The sequence below is a fragment of the Sciurus carolinensis genome, chromosome 5 (assembly GCF_902686445.1).
Source record: "Sciurus carolinensis chromosome 5, mSciCar1.2, whole genome shotgun sequence".
Classification (NCBI taxonomy): domain Eukaryota; kingdom Metazoa; phylum Chordata; class Mammalia; order Rodentia; family Sciuridae; genus Sciurus; species Sciurus carolinensis.
Window position 1 is genome coordinate 94,731,811 of NC_062217.1, and position 15,350 is coordinate 94,747,160.

Below are 15,350 nucleotides of genomic sequence, written 5' to 3' on the forward strand. Positions count from 1 at the left end.
TTTCTACTCATGATACCAGACTAAATTATCTACACATTCCCATTTAGCTGAGGATGTGACCATCAGAGGATCTGAGGACTTGAGATCATTGAGACCAGCTCTCAAAGAGAAAGACATTTCTATATCCCCTTTTTAAAAAATCTCCCAAGGTCAAGCTTGCAAAACCAATCTTCCATGGAACCTCAGTTTTTGAAGTCCTCCAGGAAGGAATTAAAAAGAATGACTTCTGTCCTCAGTTGAAATAGATCAGGGAAGCCTTTCCAAAGAGTTCAAGACTTACTTTGATATGGGGGTGTTTTGAACAGGTGGTCCCCCACACGTGGGAACAACGCTCCTCTTTCCTATGCTCGTAGAATTCAGGGTCACGTAAGACAGCCACCCTTCGTCCACCATATGTCAGGACAAATGCACTGTACCCTTCCAGCCGTGTCTTATCATCTGTAGAGACTGGTAGCACGATGGGAATGCTCATGTTGATCACTCCATCTGTGGAAAGACCCATGTGAGGTGTGAATACCAGAAGTAAGGTATGCCGACCCTTAAGGATGTCTCACATGTGGATGATGTCCCTTCCAAAGAGTTCCTTTAAAGGGCTTTAAAACCTAAATCCAACATGGCTATGTCATCTGTGTAGGTTTTTCTAGAGTCAGTGATGAGAAGTCCCAAAGGACTTCCAGAGCAGGAGATGGGCAGTGGGTGAAAAGTGGGCTGAGTGGCCCCCAAAGGTGGCCTACCCTTGGGTATGGAAAGGCCTTCTCTCCCTTCTGGGGTTCTATTTTTGGATTTTGGTACTGGGGATTGAACCTAGGGATGCTTTAAAACAGCCACACCCCCAGTCTTTTTTATTGTTTATTTTGAGACAGGGTCTTGCTAAGTTGCTGAGGGCCTCATTGAGTTGCTGAGGCTGGCCTCAAACTTACACTCCTCCTGCCTCAGCCTCCTGAGGTGATGGGAATACAGGTGTACACCCCCACACCCAGTCTGGGTTCCATTTTTAAAGCTTGGTCCTTATCCCAATGCATGAGGGAACTTAGAGTCTTTAAAAATCCAATTAAACAAAATAAAAAAGTTTGATGAAACAAAACCAAACTCTCTAGTTTTTCTTGAAACAAAACTTGTAACAACACTGATCATGGCTAACCCACTGAATTGAAAAGATAGGAAAACAATCAAGACACTCCATAGTCTCTGGGACCCCAAATAAGTAGTCCTTCTGATGCTCACTGCGGTGTGGGCACAGCAGCGCCTTTCAATGTTTTTGAAGAGACTGGTAATCTGACTTTTCTTTGCTAGCTCAACTGTACTTGAGAACCACTGGCCAAAAAACAGGAGGAGTAAAAAATTATATGAAACCATTACCGAAGCTCATGTACTTTCTTTGGAAAGTGAGTCTCTCTCACCTTTATGCTGAGTCTCTAAAAGGAATGTAAGTAAACTGTATGCTCTGATTTCTCAGTATACAACACAATGAATCAGAAGGTATAAAATGTGCTGTGTAGAGAAGTGACATCTTCAGCAACATAGCATGTCAACATCTTGACCACAAAGGAAGAGACAGGAAAATAGACAAAGAGACTGGGATGGCTGGTTGTATATGAATTCTGAGTTTGGTCTCCATGGCTAGGCCACCGTACCCAGATGTTTGGTTAAATATTATTCTTGATGTTTATTAGAAGATAATTTTAGATGGGATTGACATTTAAATCTGTAGACTCTAAGAAGCCAATCCTTCATAATGTGGGTAGGCTGCCTCTAATCAGTTGAAGACCTGAAAAGAAAGACTGACATCTCCAGAGGAAGAGGGAATTCAGGCAGCAGGATGCCTTTGGATTTGAACTACAGCTCTTCTCTGGGTCTCCAGCCTATTGGCCTACCCTGCAGATTTTAAACTTGCCTCCAAACACATGAGCCAATTTTTTAGGATAAATCCTTTCTTCCTCCCCCTCCACATGTATGTATGTATGTGTCTCTGTGTGTACATATGCATACACACACATCCATATGCATCCTGTCGGTTATGTTTCTTTGGAGAAGCACTAATACAGAAACTAAAAATACAGAAACCACCAAGTCCCTTAGTACAAAGGCCAATAATCCCACAAATGTCCCAAGCGCCATTACATGAAAGCTCAGCTTAATAATTGATAGGACTAATGACAACAGAGTCATTTTGAAAAGTTTCCTTATGTTGAACTTTCTCTTTTGTGTGTGGGGTTGGGAATTGAACTCAGGGCCTCATGCATGCTAGGCAAGTGCTCTACCACTGAGCTATACACCTCAGTGAGTTTTTTTTTTTAGTGAATAAGGATTTTTTTTTTGAAGGCAAAATATTTTGAAGTATTTCTAGATAAAATGGCTAAAAGATGTAATTGTTTTTTAGTTGGAAACTTAAAAGGGTAAACGTTGGCTCTCATTTTTTAACAATGCCAATGTAAAAAATAACATAAAACTGTGTCCCCGATACTTTTTGTAACAATGCTATAATATTCTAATAAACATGTCTGCCTCTCAATTGCACCTATAGGTGAAAAAATGAGGGCCCCTGGTTAGGTGTGTAACACAAAAGAATAATAGGGAAACTTCAGCTTCCAAAGAGCATCAAAGGAAGGTGAATAAAGAAAACATTCAATTCCAGAGAAAATACGAGCAGCACTTCATGAATTTGGGAAAATATGTCACAAACTAATGAAGTCATTTAAATCTAACTTGCAAATCCAACATTAAGAATGCCTCTGACAGAGTTAAAGATTTGAGTTCTATTGTTTTGGGGCATAAGACTCCACCTTAGCAGCTATAAAATCGAATTTTCCAGGCAAATCACTTTGTACTTTTTAAACACTCTCTAAAATTACTAGGACCTAAGAATGTCATAGAAGACAGGCAGCAGCTACCAGCCATAAAGAAATACAGTCTATCCTAAAATCCTGCAACATACTTTAGGACCCTTAATAAGACAAAAATTAGATATGTGCCTTATAAAAGTAAGGTTTTTGTTATTCAAATAACTCATTGTTTCAAAGGTCAAGAGCAGCCAACCCCTTTGCAGAGAACACTAAAAGTAAAGTGAGGGCTTTCCCACTTATGAAGTGTGTTTACTCAACTCCTCTGAACTCAGTTTCCTCACTTAAAAAAAAAAAGGTGGAGTGGGGGGAATAATAAATAAAATGTATTTTCCTGGTTTGATATGAGGGGGACATACAACTCAACACTAAATTAATGGAGGTTTATGATGAAAGATAATTAAATCCACCACAGTCCAGGTAAGGAAAAGAGGTTAATTAAGAACACCACTTTCAAGGATGCTGATATTCTAATTAGAAATTGTGTTTATGCCAGACATGGTGGCCCAACACCTGTAATCCCAGGGACTTGGGAGGCTGAGGCAGAAGGATCGCAAGTTTAAGGTCAGAATCGGCAATATACTGAGACTCTCAACAATTTATCGAAACTGTCTCAAAATAAAAAATATATATAATAAAAAGGGCTGAAAAAAAGGGGGGGGTTGGCTGAGGATAGTAGCTCAGTGGTAGGGAAAGCAGCCCTGGGTTCAATACTCAGTATCAAAAAAAAAAAGAATCATGCTTTCTGTGGCCATACTCGCTGAAAGAAGGACCGTGGTGTTTGACTCTGCTTATAAAGAGTGACTCGACCAAAATAAAGTAAAATAAAGAAAGAAAAATGCAAAGCCCAAAGTAGGGTACAAAGCTAGAGGAATCCTCGCCTTGCCAGCAACATGCCTGCAACCTTGTCTTGCATCAAATGTTCTGGGTGGAAATCTAAGGGATACTTCACTTCCGGTTGCAATTTTCTCCTCTGGTCCACCAGGTTCTTGCCCATTGTAGCCTCTACTCCCCCTTCATCTTGTCCTGGAGTGAGCATCCACAGTGACTAAGCAGCACGCCCCTATGGTGGTCCAGGTCAAGGAGCACATCCATAGGATGCTGTGGAGAGGAGTCCTACTGATCTCACGCCTGTGGTTGCAACTGCACCTGGGTACAAACAGATTTACTGTGGGTTCCCTATCGTCTTTCTCAACTTTTCTAATACATAAATTTTTCCAGATATTTAACTGTGCTGAACATCCTCTATGGCTTTAAACATTGACTAAAGCTTTCTGCCTTTCCCTTCGTGTGCTTCCAGCTCTGGCAGGAACTACCTTGATTATTTTATTGTAGTACGTCTCATTTTGGAAGAGTACTGTGGTTTTCTTAACGACTGTAAATCCAACAGATAATTTCCTGTTCAACTGAGTAACTTTTCTTTTGCTTTAAAAATAATTTTCAAGCTTCTGTTGCAGTCTTATAGATCTACATATTGGATGTATAGATTTTCTATGTAAACCCTGAATTAATCTTTGTTATATAACTAGGATTTTTTTAAGGGAGAAATAACAATGATGAAAACAATGTCAGAGATAAATGATACCTTTGGAATTTTACCTCTTCATTCTGGTACAATTCAGAAATTTACAGTCACAGCAAATGTATATTTATTTCCATTTCTGTAACTATCAATTATGATAGCTTGAAATTAAATTCATGCATAATCATACATCACAAACAAAGTACAATCATACACAATCCAACCAGGTGCATCCACTTGAAATTGAATCTAAAATGGATTTATCCTTCATCAATTAAAATATTTTATAAACATGATAGAATTTCCAAATTTGTGAAGCTAAAAGGGAACTGGAAAACAGTGGGAAAGAATCATAAATTTAAAAATACTCAGGAACAAAAATGTTCAACAATAATTTAGAAACAATTTTACTTTCATCAGCTAAACACAATATTATCAACAATAGCTGCCTCTAATCCAGAAATTTCCTGTTATTTGGACTCCAATTAGCAGAACATAATGTACCATTATTCTACTATAACTGGTTGGATCATGAACTGATAACGATTCCAATTGGTTAATTAAGTTTTTTTTTAGTTATGTCTTTGACCATTTTGAATTAATGCAACATATCTAATTATGATAATTTAGCTACTTGGAAAGTTAAAGTACATACCATAAAGGACCATGCCTAGAGAAATACAAACACAATTAAGAAACATGTTTTCAGCTCTCCACCAAAATAATCTTAAAGCAACAATGTCAAGGAACCTGTTATGACACTTCACATATATAACATACTGAGCTCTTTGTTATACTATGTTTAAAAATAGAGACTATATGACATCAAAAAGCTATAAAATCAGAATTGGTATGGAATATTGTTGAATACACTCCAAAAACATTTTAGGATGATTAACTGTTTTTTAAAAAACAGATTATTTTATAACTATAACATATGTTATTTGGAATCCCTCCAACTTCAGTTATCTCTTGTAAACATGCAGTATTACAACCACTGTCAAATGATTTCCAAACCAGGCTTTGGGAGAAGGTATAGAAACCAGCTGCCCAGATTTTCTGGAATCCCAGATGATTCGAGGACATGAAATCATGCCCAGGAGAACAAGCACAAGTGTTAGAGCCAGGATAAGCTGGATTTGAATCCAAGCTTCAAGTAAGTTGTTTAACTTTTCCAAAGTTCTTCCTCCTGTGGATAAAATATCTTCACAGTGGTGTTTCCAGACTCAGTGTGATAGACTACATCAAACTCCAGTCATTGGTGCTTAGTAAATGCTGGTGATGTGTGTAGCATGCCAGCGACCTGCCTTGGAAAACCAGCAGCAGGAAAATTACCATTAAATGATCTTGTCTCGCAGGGCTGTCATGTCTTGATCCCATTTGGAAGCCATCAGTGTAAACTTGGTGCACTATATTTAAATGTACATGGGACATTTATGATGGGAGGGTCTGTGATAACCCTGGAACAGTATTTCCAGTGAGAGATAAAGTGACACAATACATTGATATGGAAGTAGTTACCATAAACACTGACAAGTGATTCCTTTTGGGCTCTTGTTTTGCAGCTGTTTCATGATATCAAAAGTGAAAATGTGACTGTGGCTAGACTCAAAACATTTCAAATTTTCAATGACTTTGAATCAAACCTTTATGAATGGGTTGAAATTAAATTATATTGATATGAATGATATCTTGCTCCATATTCTGATACATAAAGAAATCTCCTTTTAGAATTTAATTCTGTGTCCCCAATTCTGAAGCCGTCAAGCCAGGCACTGCCAGGAAACTGCCATGGTATGGGAAATGTGGAAAGTTTTATGGTATGGAAGCAGTTTCCACTGGCTTCCTTCAGATGCCCACCAGCCTGCTGCTCTGGAGGAAGGCTAAACCCCCAGCCCCTCCTAGGGAAGAAGTTCCACTTCGTCTGTTATATATATTACCTCAGATTTCCTTGAAATAAACAGTTTTATGGCCCCCAAAGAATCACTGATGTGGTGGAAGAACCCGCTGCTCTTGGGCTCAGAGGAGGAGCTGTACTGTCTGTGCAGGAAGTGCACATCTGCCTTCACAACCACTCTGTCCCCAGGAGCCAGGTGAACCCTGGCATATGAGGGCTCTCAGGAAGTATTTGTTGCTGTGATGACATCATCTGTGCTAATTCAAACTGATGTGACTGTGCACAGCCACTTAATGTCTTCAACCCTCCAAGTTCTTCTAATTGTATGCGTGATGATAGCTAATGTGTGGAATTTACTAATGAACGGGGCACTCTTTTAAACTTTCAATATTCCAATAAAGTAGGTGTGTAATTAATATTTCCATTATAAAGATGAGGCAACTAACTGCAGAGAGTCTAAGTAATTTTGTCTCAGGTTCATAGTTCATCACTGACATACAAACCCAGACCCCAGTTCAGCTTCATAGCTCATATTCTACCTTTGCTTAGGCTAAAACTAAACGGAGATATGTAAAGTGGCAGACAGAGGCAGGAAATCATATCCTGGTATCTATTTTTATTAACTGGTTGACAAGAATTGAGGAGGTTTCTGGGGGTATGCAGAACTTTGACTGTAATTTAGGGTTACATAAGGATGCCCAGTGGATTCTGGTTGCAGAGGCAGATGGAACAGCCAGCAGAAAATTTCTGTAAGGAAACAAGGAATTTTCCAGAAAGCCCCAGAAATGTGGCCTGCATGGGGGAAGGGGGTAGGGGTCATGGAAACAGCATGACACCCTCCTGACGCAGCCCCACTGGAGACACAGGATAAAGGGATCCATATGGATTACAAGTCATTTGATGGTACTCAAGCACCAAATTCCTAGAGAGTGCTCCATTGAGGTTAGCACAGAAGAACAAAACATTCTTCTTCCACTTAAGAAACAATCCATAAACTGTCCCAGCCACACCAGTACCAAATTCAGTGGCTTGGGCAGGACTTGTACCACTGTGGACACAAAAGTCATACAGATTCACACGGCAAGTGACACATGGCTATGGGCCTGACACAGAAGCACAGGAAACACACCTCCTATGAATTCTTGGGCTTAGGCTTTGGAAATAACTGGTTTCATATGAATAGGTAAAGACTTGGCACCACTGGGACTCAAGTACTAATGGGAACATGAGCTCACTGGTATCCCCATGGGGATGGGTTTAGAAGACAGACATCTGTAGTACATGGGAAGTAGGAACAATAAGTGCTTCATTCACCTCATGGTTGTAAGGACCAAATAAGAAGTAGAAAATCAATGTTTGCCCATGAAATGAAATGGAAATGGTGTGAGAGGGAAGGAAAGAGAATTTGCCTAAATTATCAGATGGATTATCTGCATTCTATTTTTCATCTTTTTGGGTCATAGATTCTTAAGAATTCATCAGATGCTATAAACTCTGAACTCAGTAAAATGCCTGTCCTCTTCTCAAAACAAGCTATTTTTGCCCAACCTGGGATGTTTTCTTTACCCCCACCCTGAAGACCTAGATCCCAGGCTAAGGAACCTGGACTGCTATTAACATTGACCACTGCAACCATATCTGCCACCCTGTCATTTTTCTCTATGGAACCTGTCAAAGGTTAATGGCATTATCTGTAAATGGGCCTCTTTCGATGTGGTCCACTTGTCTTTTTTAAAAATATTTTTTTTTAAAAATTGTTCTAATTAGTTATCTGTGACAGTAGAATGCATTTTGACACATCATACATAAATGGAATATAACTTCTCATTCTTCTACTTGTCTTTTGACCACAGTTCCATTTTGGATGCTCATACTCAACCTCTTGTTCATAGATGGCTGCAGTTCAGTGATATTTACTTGAAGCACCCTGTGTCCAGCATGTGTGTTGAAACTGAGACATCAACTAAAAACATCAGCCTTCCTCATATAGACATCTTGACCTTCTAGATTCTTTTGGAAAGGACATCGAGAGAGCACCTGGTGTGGAAAGAGCACCTGGCCAGAAATCAGAAAACTCTGGACTTTGGTCTTGGGCCCTGACTTATGAATGATATGAATTTAAGCAAATCACTTAACCTGAGGTCAGTTTCCTCATCTGTAAAATGGATAATAATAGTTGTCTGTTTTCCAGGGTTTTTGTAAGGATCAAATGAAATAATGCCTGAGAAAATGCTTTAAAAATAGAGAAATGCTATACCAATTACACTATTATTACTGTCAAGACAAGTTTGAAGTAAAGAAAGTGTCTTTTTCGGACTTCATTTAAGCTGAGAATTAAAGGCCTCCGGTTGTGGAGAAGAATAAGGGAAGAGGGCCTATTCTGATGAGTCTATAAGTTCTGATTCTGGCTTTACACTCCATTCCCCAGTAGAATCAGAAAGATGTTCAGGACATTTCAAAGGAAGAACATCTGATTTGATCTTTCTTCCTTAAAGTCTGGAGCTCTGCTCAGTGTGACTCTACCACTACTCCTTTTTCACTTCTTAGCTATTTCCCAAGGTCTTGAAATAATGTTACATTTGATAAGCTCAAGCAGCTCTAGGAAGGAAATGATCACACAAGGGTCAGGAATTATTCTGAATAGCACATGCTTCCGACCTTAGATCGGTTTTCTAAAAACCATTAGCCTGTGCCCAGAAAACCGCCTTGAGTCAGTCCTGTTGGAGTTTAGAGGACAAAGCCCTCCTAGTGTATTTCATATGTAGGTACAAACACTGACACTTTAGGATACATCAAGGAAAGAAGCTGCTGCAATTGTGCATGACAGGGGTGATATGGGGGATGGGGATTGCCACATGAGTCTGGTCTGGGCTGCCAGGATGCAGCCATCAATGGACTACAATAGTGCATCTGAATATCAGGACCAGCAAAGAACAGGTGGAGATGAAACAGACTTAACCTTCTTTTGGATTTGTGTGCAAATAAAATCTTCATTTTTCAGTCCTTAGTTTTAAATAATCAAAAATCTTTTGAAAATTACAAAAAAAAAAATCCTACAAATGGAAGTTTACACATAATAAAATTAGGAACACTGTAAAGGATCTAACTATTTTTTCAAAGAAGTTTACGAACCAAAGATTACTAGTTCCTGTGCAAACTTCTAGGGGAAATTTTTTCTTTAATAACAGAGAGTAAGAAACAACAACAAAAATCATACCATCTAGCAGGGTGTCAAAGTGTATAGTTTGCAAGTATTCCTTCTCCCGCATAAAACCTTTGAGGGGAGTGGCCCAGCCTTCACTCAACACCTGGACCCACTGGAGATCCAGCTGCAAAACACAAACAGCAGGTGAATATTTCCATGAATTCTGTTTCTCCAGCATCTGTTCCCAGGGCAATTCTTTCTTATTCAGTTGACAGGAGGATGAGGACAAAAACTTTTGTTAAGTGTTCCCATATATTGTGCTGACCTGTGATCTATGGGTCAGACAGGCTTAGGTCTAGAACTTTCTTAGGGAAGAACCATAAAAAGATTCCAAATCAAGATGATTTGTTTGAACATTTCAGGCTGTAACTATCACTATAATATGCAACTAAGTTGAAAATTCACTGTTCATTCATTTTTTTCATTCTTTTCTCCACAAAAATCCTGGTTTGGCTGAATTTTTTCACCAGATGTACTTACTGGTCATTTGACTGAACTGAGCAAACTCTTGACTTTAATTAATTAAAGTCCAAAGTTATTAGCATGAAAATGAAAGCCCTTCTGGCCCCTAGGACTCATGGAGGGACTTCTACCTCCTTCCACTCCAGTTGGGGACTACTGGTCATCAATTCCAGACAATGTATATGTAAACACATAAAGGGTTTCAAGCCTGTGTTTTACCCATCCTCCTCTCCACTTTCAACTCCTATTCATCCTTGAAAACCCAGCAATGGGTCATTGCTCCAAAACCTTTCTTGTTATCCCTATGACAGAAAGAATCAATCTGAAGTTGAAGTTCTCTGCCTCACAGATAGTTCTGTTTGGAACTATCATACCACATCCCCATTGTCATTATGTGTTCTCTCACCTGGTTGGCACTCAGGGCACTCAGGATTTGTTTCACAGAGTTAGGGGATTTTGTTTATAAATTGGTCATGACTTTTTAGAGTATGAGGTCTTCGTGAGCTGAAGCAAGTTCCCCATTCACCTTGCCTCTTACAGAATCTCCAAAGTCTTAATGGGTAATAAATAACTCCCCATGAAGACTTGATCACTTTGTGTGGACCAACTAACACTGACCAAAAATAGGCCCTGTGCAGGGTAGTTGCTGGGACTGCACCACACATCCTCCAGGTAGTAAAATCAGTGCAACTGAAGCTGTGTCCCTCCTCTCAGACTGCAACCACCCTGACGAAGGAGCAGTGCAATTTGCAGAGTAGAAAAGCCTGGAACATTCCCATCACCGTAGATCAGGGCTACTTTCTGTTTTCTTTAAACTCCTTCTCACTTGCTCAAAAAAAGCACTTGCTTTCCAGGCTGTTTTCTTAGCCACTGCCAACAAGTAGTTATGGGGATATCCGCACTTGAGAATAACCAAAAGTAAATCATAGCTGTGTAAAACTGTCCCATGCAAATATAGTTGTCACTTTTTCAGCCTGCCTCCATACATAGTTCTGATCAGCTGCCTTGTGGCAACTCTTGGTGAAAGATGTACTCAGAGAAGAGGTGGGAAAAAATTGGCAAAAATGAAGTGTCCCTAACTCATACTTTCCTTTTTAACAAGAGTAATTGTAAATGAATTATAATGATGGGTGTTAAGCCAAATTCTCCTTCGGCCAGTCTGTATCCCTTACCTTGGTAATTGATAATGAAGGGAGATTCTCAGCCTCAGCCCGGACCTGATCAAGTTTGTTTTCCGGCACAAAGAGTTCATGGATACCTCTGATTGTAGCATGGGGCACAATGTTCTGAAATGAAACAAAATCGGCAACAATCCAATGAAAACTGGAAAAAAGAATGCGTTAGTAAAGAAACCTAGGTTATCTTTTATGACTTCATTAAATTAAAAAAAAGAAAGAAAGAACCACATGCCCACCTGTTCTTGTAGAAGTTCTACCACTTGCTGGACACAGTCGCTCACTGAAGACAAATTGGTTTTAAGCACACACTCAGGAGTTTCAGGCTTCTCATAATCAGAATCGATACCCGTAAATCCTGCAAGACATAAGGGGGGAAAATCACATCTGTCCCAATGGAATAATTTTTTTTTTAATCATTAAGGCATAACACATGTTGGAATAATGTGTTAAATTGAGAGGTTGGATTATAACAGAAAAGGTCAAACTGCCATCCATGACCTCTTGCCATAGCTAAGAAAATATACGGCTGTGTTTTCAACATGGAAAGCCCTAAATTATGAACAATATCTGGCAAAGTCTGAGCCCTCTACAGGTAATTAGACTCGTTATTCTTTTCTTTTCTTTTGAGTCCTAGAGATTGAACCCAAGGATACTCAACCACTGAGTCACTACCACAGTCCTTTTTATTTTTTTATTTTGAAACTTCAGGCAGATTCCTGAGGATGTAATCAGAGGATTGACAGGCTAAGTAATTTGCAATGAAGCCTCTAGCTGGTTCTCGTACTTTTTTTGTGTGGAGGGGTGGGATTGGGGATTGAACCCAGGGGTGCTTAACCACTGAGCCACACCCCCAACCCTTTTGTTTTAAGATAGGGTCTCTCTAAGTTGCTTAGGGCCTCCCTAAGTTGCGGAGAGTGACTTTGAACTCTCAATCCTCCTGCCTCAGCCTCCTGAGTCTCTGGGATTACAGGTGCAAACCATTGCACCCAGCTGGTTCTCATACCTTTTATCTCCCCAGCTCGAGCCCGTTTGTAGAGGCCTTTTACATCTCTGCTTTCACAAATATTTAGAGGTGCATCTACAAATATCTCAAAGAATGGAAGTCCTGCTGATTCGTGGATTTTACGGGCATTCTCACGATCCTGAAAAACAGAACATTTAAGATGGGAAAAAGAGGTTTGTTATGGTTTGAACGTGTGCCCCAGATTTTATGTTGGAAACTGAATCCCTAAATTCATGCATTGATGCTAATTGGAGGAGGAGCCTTTGGGAGGTAATTAAGATGAGATAAAGTCATCAGGAAGGAGGCCCCCAGTGGGACTAGAGAGAAGAGGAGACACCTGTGCTGACACACATGTTCTGTCTCCCTGTGTAATAAGCCTCCTCTGTGTTATGATGCAGCCAGAAGGCCTTCACCAGATGCTGAGCAGATGCTGGTGCCATGTTCTAGACCTTCTCAGCCTCCCAAATTATGAGCTAAACAAGCCTCTATCCTTTATAAATTACCCAGTCTGTGTATTTGGTTATAGCAACAGAAAATGAATTAAGATGAAATTTCACAATTAAATTATTTGTCAAAAACACTGAATGCACTGGCACTTGACAGTGTTGAGAAAACCCTGGGCTATAGAGTCCTTTAGAGAGAATCCAGAAATGTCACTCTGGTAAACACAGCTCTCTCAAGAAATTTCAGAGAAATTTAGCAAGAGTCACCGGCAACATGAGCAGATTCCATTCAAAGGATGTGCTCAAAGCACACAGCACATTATGTGTAGCTCCTAGAAATTTCTAGTTTTAAAACATGAAGAGTGACACTCCACCTCAGTGATTCCACATCAAACACACACAACCCGAAGCTTTGTAGTGAAGGGCTCTTTTCTTTAGCAAGCTAAACATTCTTTTTCCAACAACCGAAATTACAGAGCCTTAGAGGTCTCCTTGTTTATCTTTTTCTTCCTGTCAACTCTGACCAATGTCCCTTATAATTGTGAACATGAGAGAGTTTAGGTCAACTGGGGCCCTGGCATCTGGAAATGAAGGAACTCTCTTTATATAAGCAATTGTAAATAGAGGAAGTGAGGGAGCGTGTGGGGAGAGGAGGACATGTGGGTACCTTGAAAATGAAACGTTCCACTCCCGCCTCCCCTCCACCAGACTCCTGTCCTCAGCATTGTCCTCACAACTCAGATTGTGTGTGACAGTTGGGTCCAGTGTCAAATCTTTTTACCTTTGCGAACGGAGAGATGAAGCTGGTAATGCAGACCAGACCAGCGTCAGCAAACAGCTTAGCCACCTCGGCAATCCTGCGGATATTTTCTTCTCGGTCCCCAGGTGAGAATCCGAGGTTCTTGTTAAGGCCATGCCGGACGTTGTCCCCATCCAGGGAATAGCACGGGATGGCATGGGAGACGAGGTACTCTTCCAGAGCAAAACTTATTGTTGTTTTTCCAGCACCGGAGAGACCTGTCACCAGAACAAGCAAGACAGATTAGCATTGTCCTGGATTATTAAAGATGATTAATTGTAAACCAATCTAGCACTTTTATATCTACCTAAACCCTCATTACAATTTTTGATTCATCTTAAATCAAAATCCATTAAACTCTAAAAATAGTATAGCTTATTAAAAGCCAAGAACTTAAACATTTATTTCAAAATTTGAAATAACTCTTTGTCCACCCTTAGGATTTCAAAGAAAATGGGGTTCATAAATAGGGACCTGAGGGCTGGTTTGGAGAGGAAAGGGAAATGACTAGAATAGCAAACAAAACAAAACAAAACACACACAGATGCAGGGCAGGTCCCTGCCTGCCAGATTCTTTAGAATTATCTTCAGGTTAGAATACATTTGTCTTCATGAGCAGACAATAAAATCCACACTGATTTCACAACCTGGATAAACATATTTTTGCATCTGGCTCATATCTATTTGAAAAGTTATGTGCATGAAATTAATTTTTCCCCCTTTGAGTCCAGGCTACATAAAACTCGTATCCAGTTGTGGTGGTGCATGCCTATAATCCCAGAGACTCAGGAGGCTGAGGCAGGAGGTTTGCAAATTTGAGGCCAGCCTCAGCAATTTAGTGGCCCTGTTTCCAAATAAAAATGGTTGAGGATGTGGCTTGGTGATGGAGCACTGCTGAGTTCAATCCCCAGGATCAGGAGGAAAAGAAAAAAAGCCTCATTTCTACTCGTACTCAGAGTATGAAGGGACAGTTTGGGGCTGGTGTGTTGGGAGTCTTAGGTTCTGAATCCAGTTCTGTCACTAACCCTTAGCTTTGGCATTCTGTGACTATAAAAACATGAGAAAAGGAAGATTTGCTGAGTCACCTGGGTGGGAGCTAGTGATTTCCATTATTTCTCACCCAGTGGAAATTAGCATCCTTACATTTGCTTGCTTGTTTACAGCAAGTGAAACAGTTTCCTCAAATATCAGATCATCAGAAAACAAAAAGACTATCTCTAAGCATCCCATGCCTTATGAACCAGCAAATATTTGGTGTCAAATTAGAAAAGCCTATTCCTAACTGCCAGCTGATGCAGTAGTGAATTTCTTGGAGTTGAAAGAGGGGGTTATAATCCACTTGTCCCACCCTGGCCTGCCAGAGAGCAAAAAACTGACAACTTGGAGACTTCCCACGACTGGATCAGATGCTATTTCTAGAGTCAGACTTCGACTCTCTTTTCACTGGTGGGAGAATTAGGACTAACACTCAGGCTTTCTACTACAGCTCTCAAGCTCTTTCTAAGGTTAAAAATAAAGATATACTGTGTGTAAGATACACTAATTTCCTTAAAATTGTGTCCCATGTTTCAATTTCAAATATATATCGATAAAAGATATACATGTATATGTCAATACCTGTTAGCCACACAGTACATCCTCGAAATCCGCCCCTGGTTCCAACCACCTGTCCTCTCTTATTCCTGCTCACATGGTGGGCCTGATAGACTACATTGGTAGATTTCTGCTGGTTGTCCTATAAAACAAGACAAGGCCAAGCATGATATTTGATTAATAAAATATATATTCTTCATCAGAACAGTATAAATCCATTTAAAATTTTTAATTGAAAAATTGATATATGTAGTGATGTCTATGAAACATTTTTTTGAAAAAGATTCACCCTTGTCCCTCCTCATAATTTTTTTCATTTCTTCAGATTACCCTGAGCCATTAGCTACATATATATATTTTTCATTGCTGTGAATATACACACTTAATTTCTTTATCTGTTCCTTTCTT

The 15,350-nt window shown here is 39.8% G+C and overlaps 1 protein-coding gene across 2 annotated transcripts in view; it reads right to left on the reverse strand.

Moving 5' to 3' along the window:
• Papss2 (3'-phosphoadenosine 5'-phosphosulfate synthase 2) overlaps window positions 1-15,350 on the reverse strand; it is a 78,232-nt gene that overhangs the window by 16,104 nt on the left and 46,778 nt on the right. The window contains exons 2-9 of one of the 2 annotated variants that reach the window (XM_047552221.1): window positions 14,967-15,084; window positions 13,332-13,567; window positions 12,108-12,246; window positions 11,341-11,459; window positions 11,099-11,212; window positions 9,477-9,588; window positions 5,018-5,032; window positions 281-486 (exon numbers count right to left, since the gene is read on the reverse strand). In XM_047552221.1, the coding sequence (XP_047408177.1) occupies window positions 281-486; window positions 5,018-5,032; window positions 9,477-9,588; window positions 11,099-11,212; window positions 11,341-11,459; window positions 12,108-12,246; window positions 13,332-13,567; window positions 14,967-15,084 (1,059 nt within the window). The remainder of the gene's footprint in view (window positions 1-280; window positions 487-5,017; window positions 5,033-9,476; window positions 9,589-11,098; window positions 11,213-11,340; window positions 11,460-12,107; window positions 12,247-13,331; window positions 13,568-14,966; window positions 15,085-15,350) is intronic. The other variant, XM_047552222.1, reaches the window with a different exon arrangement.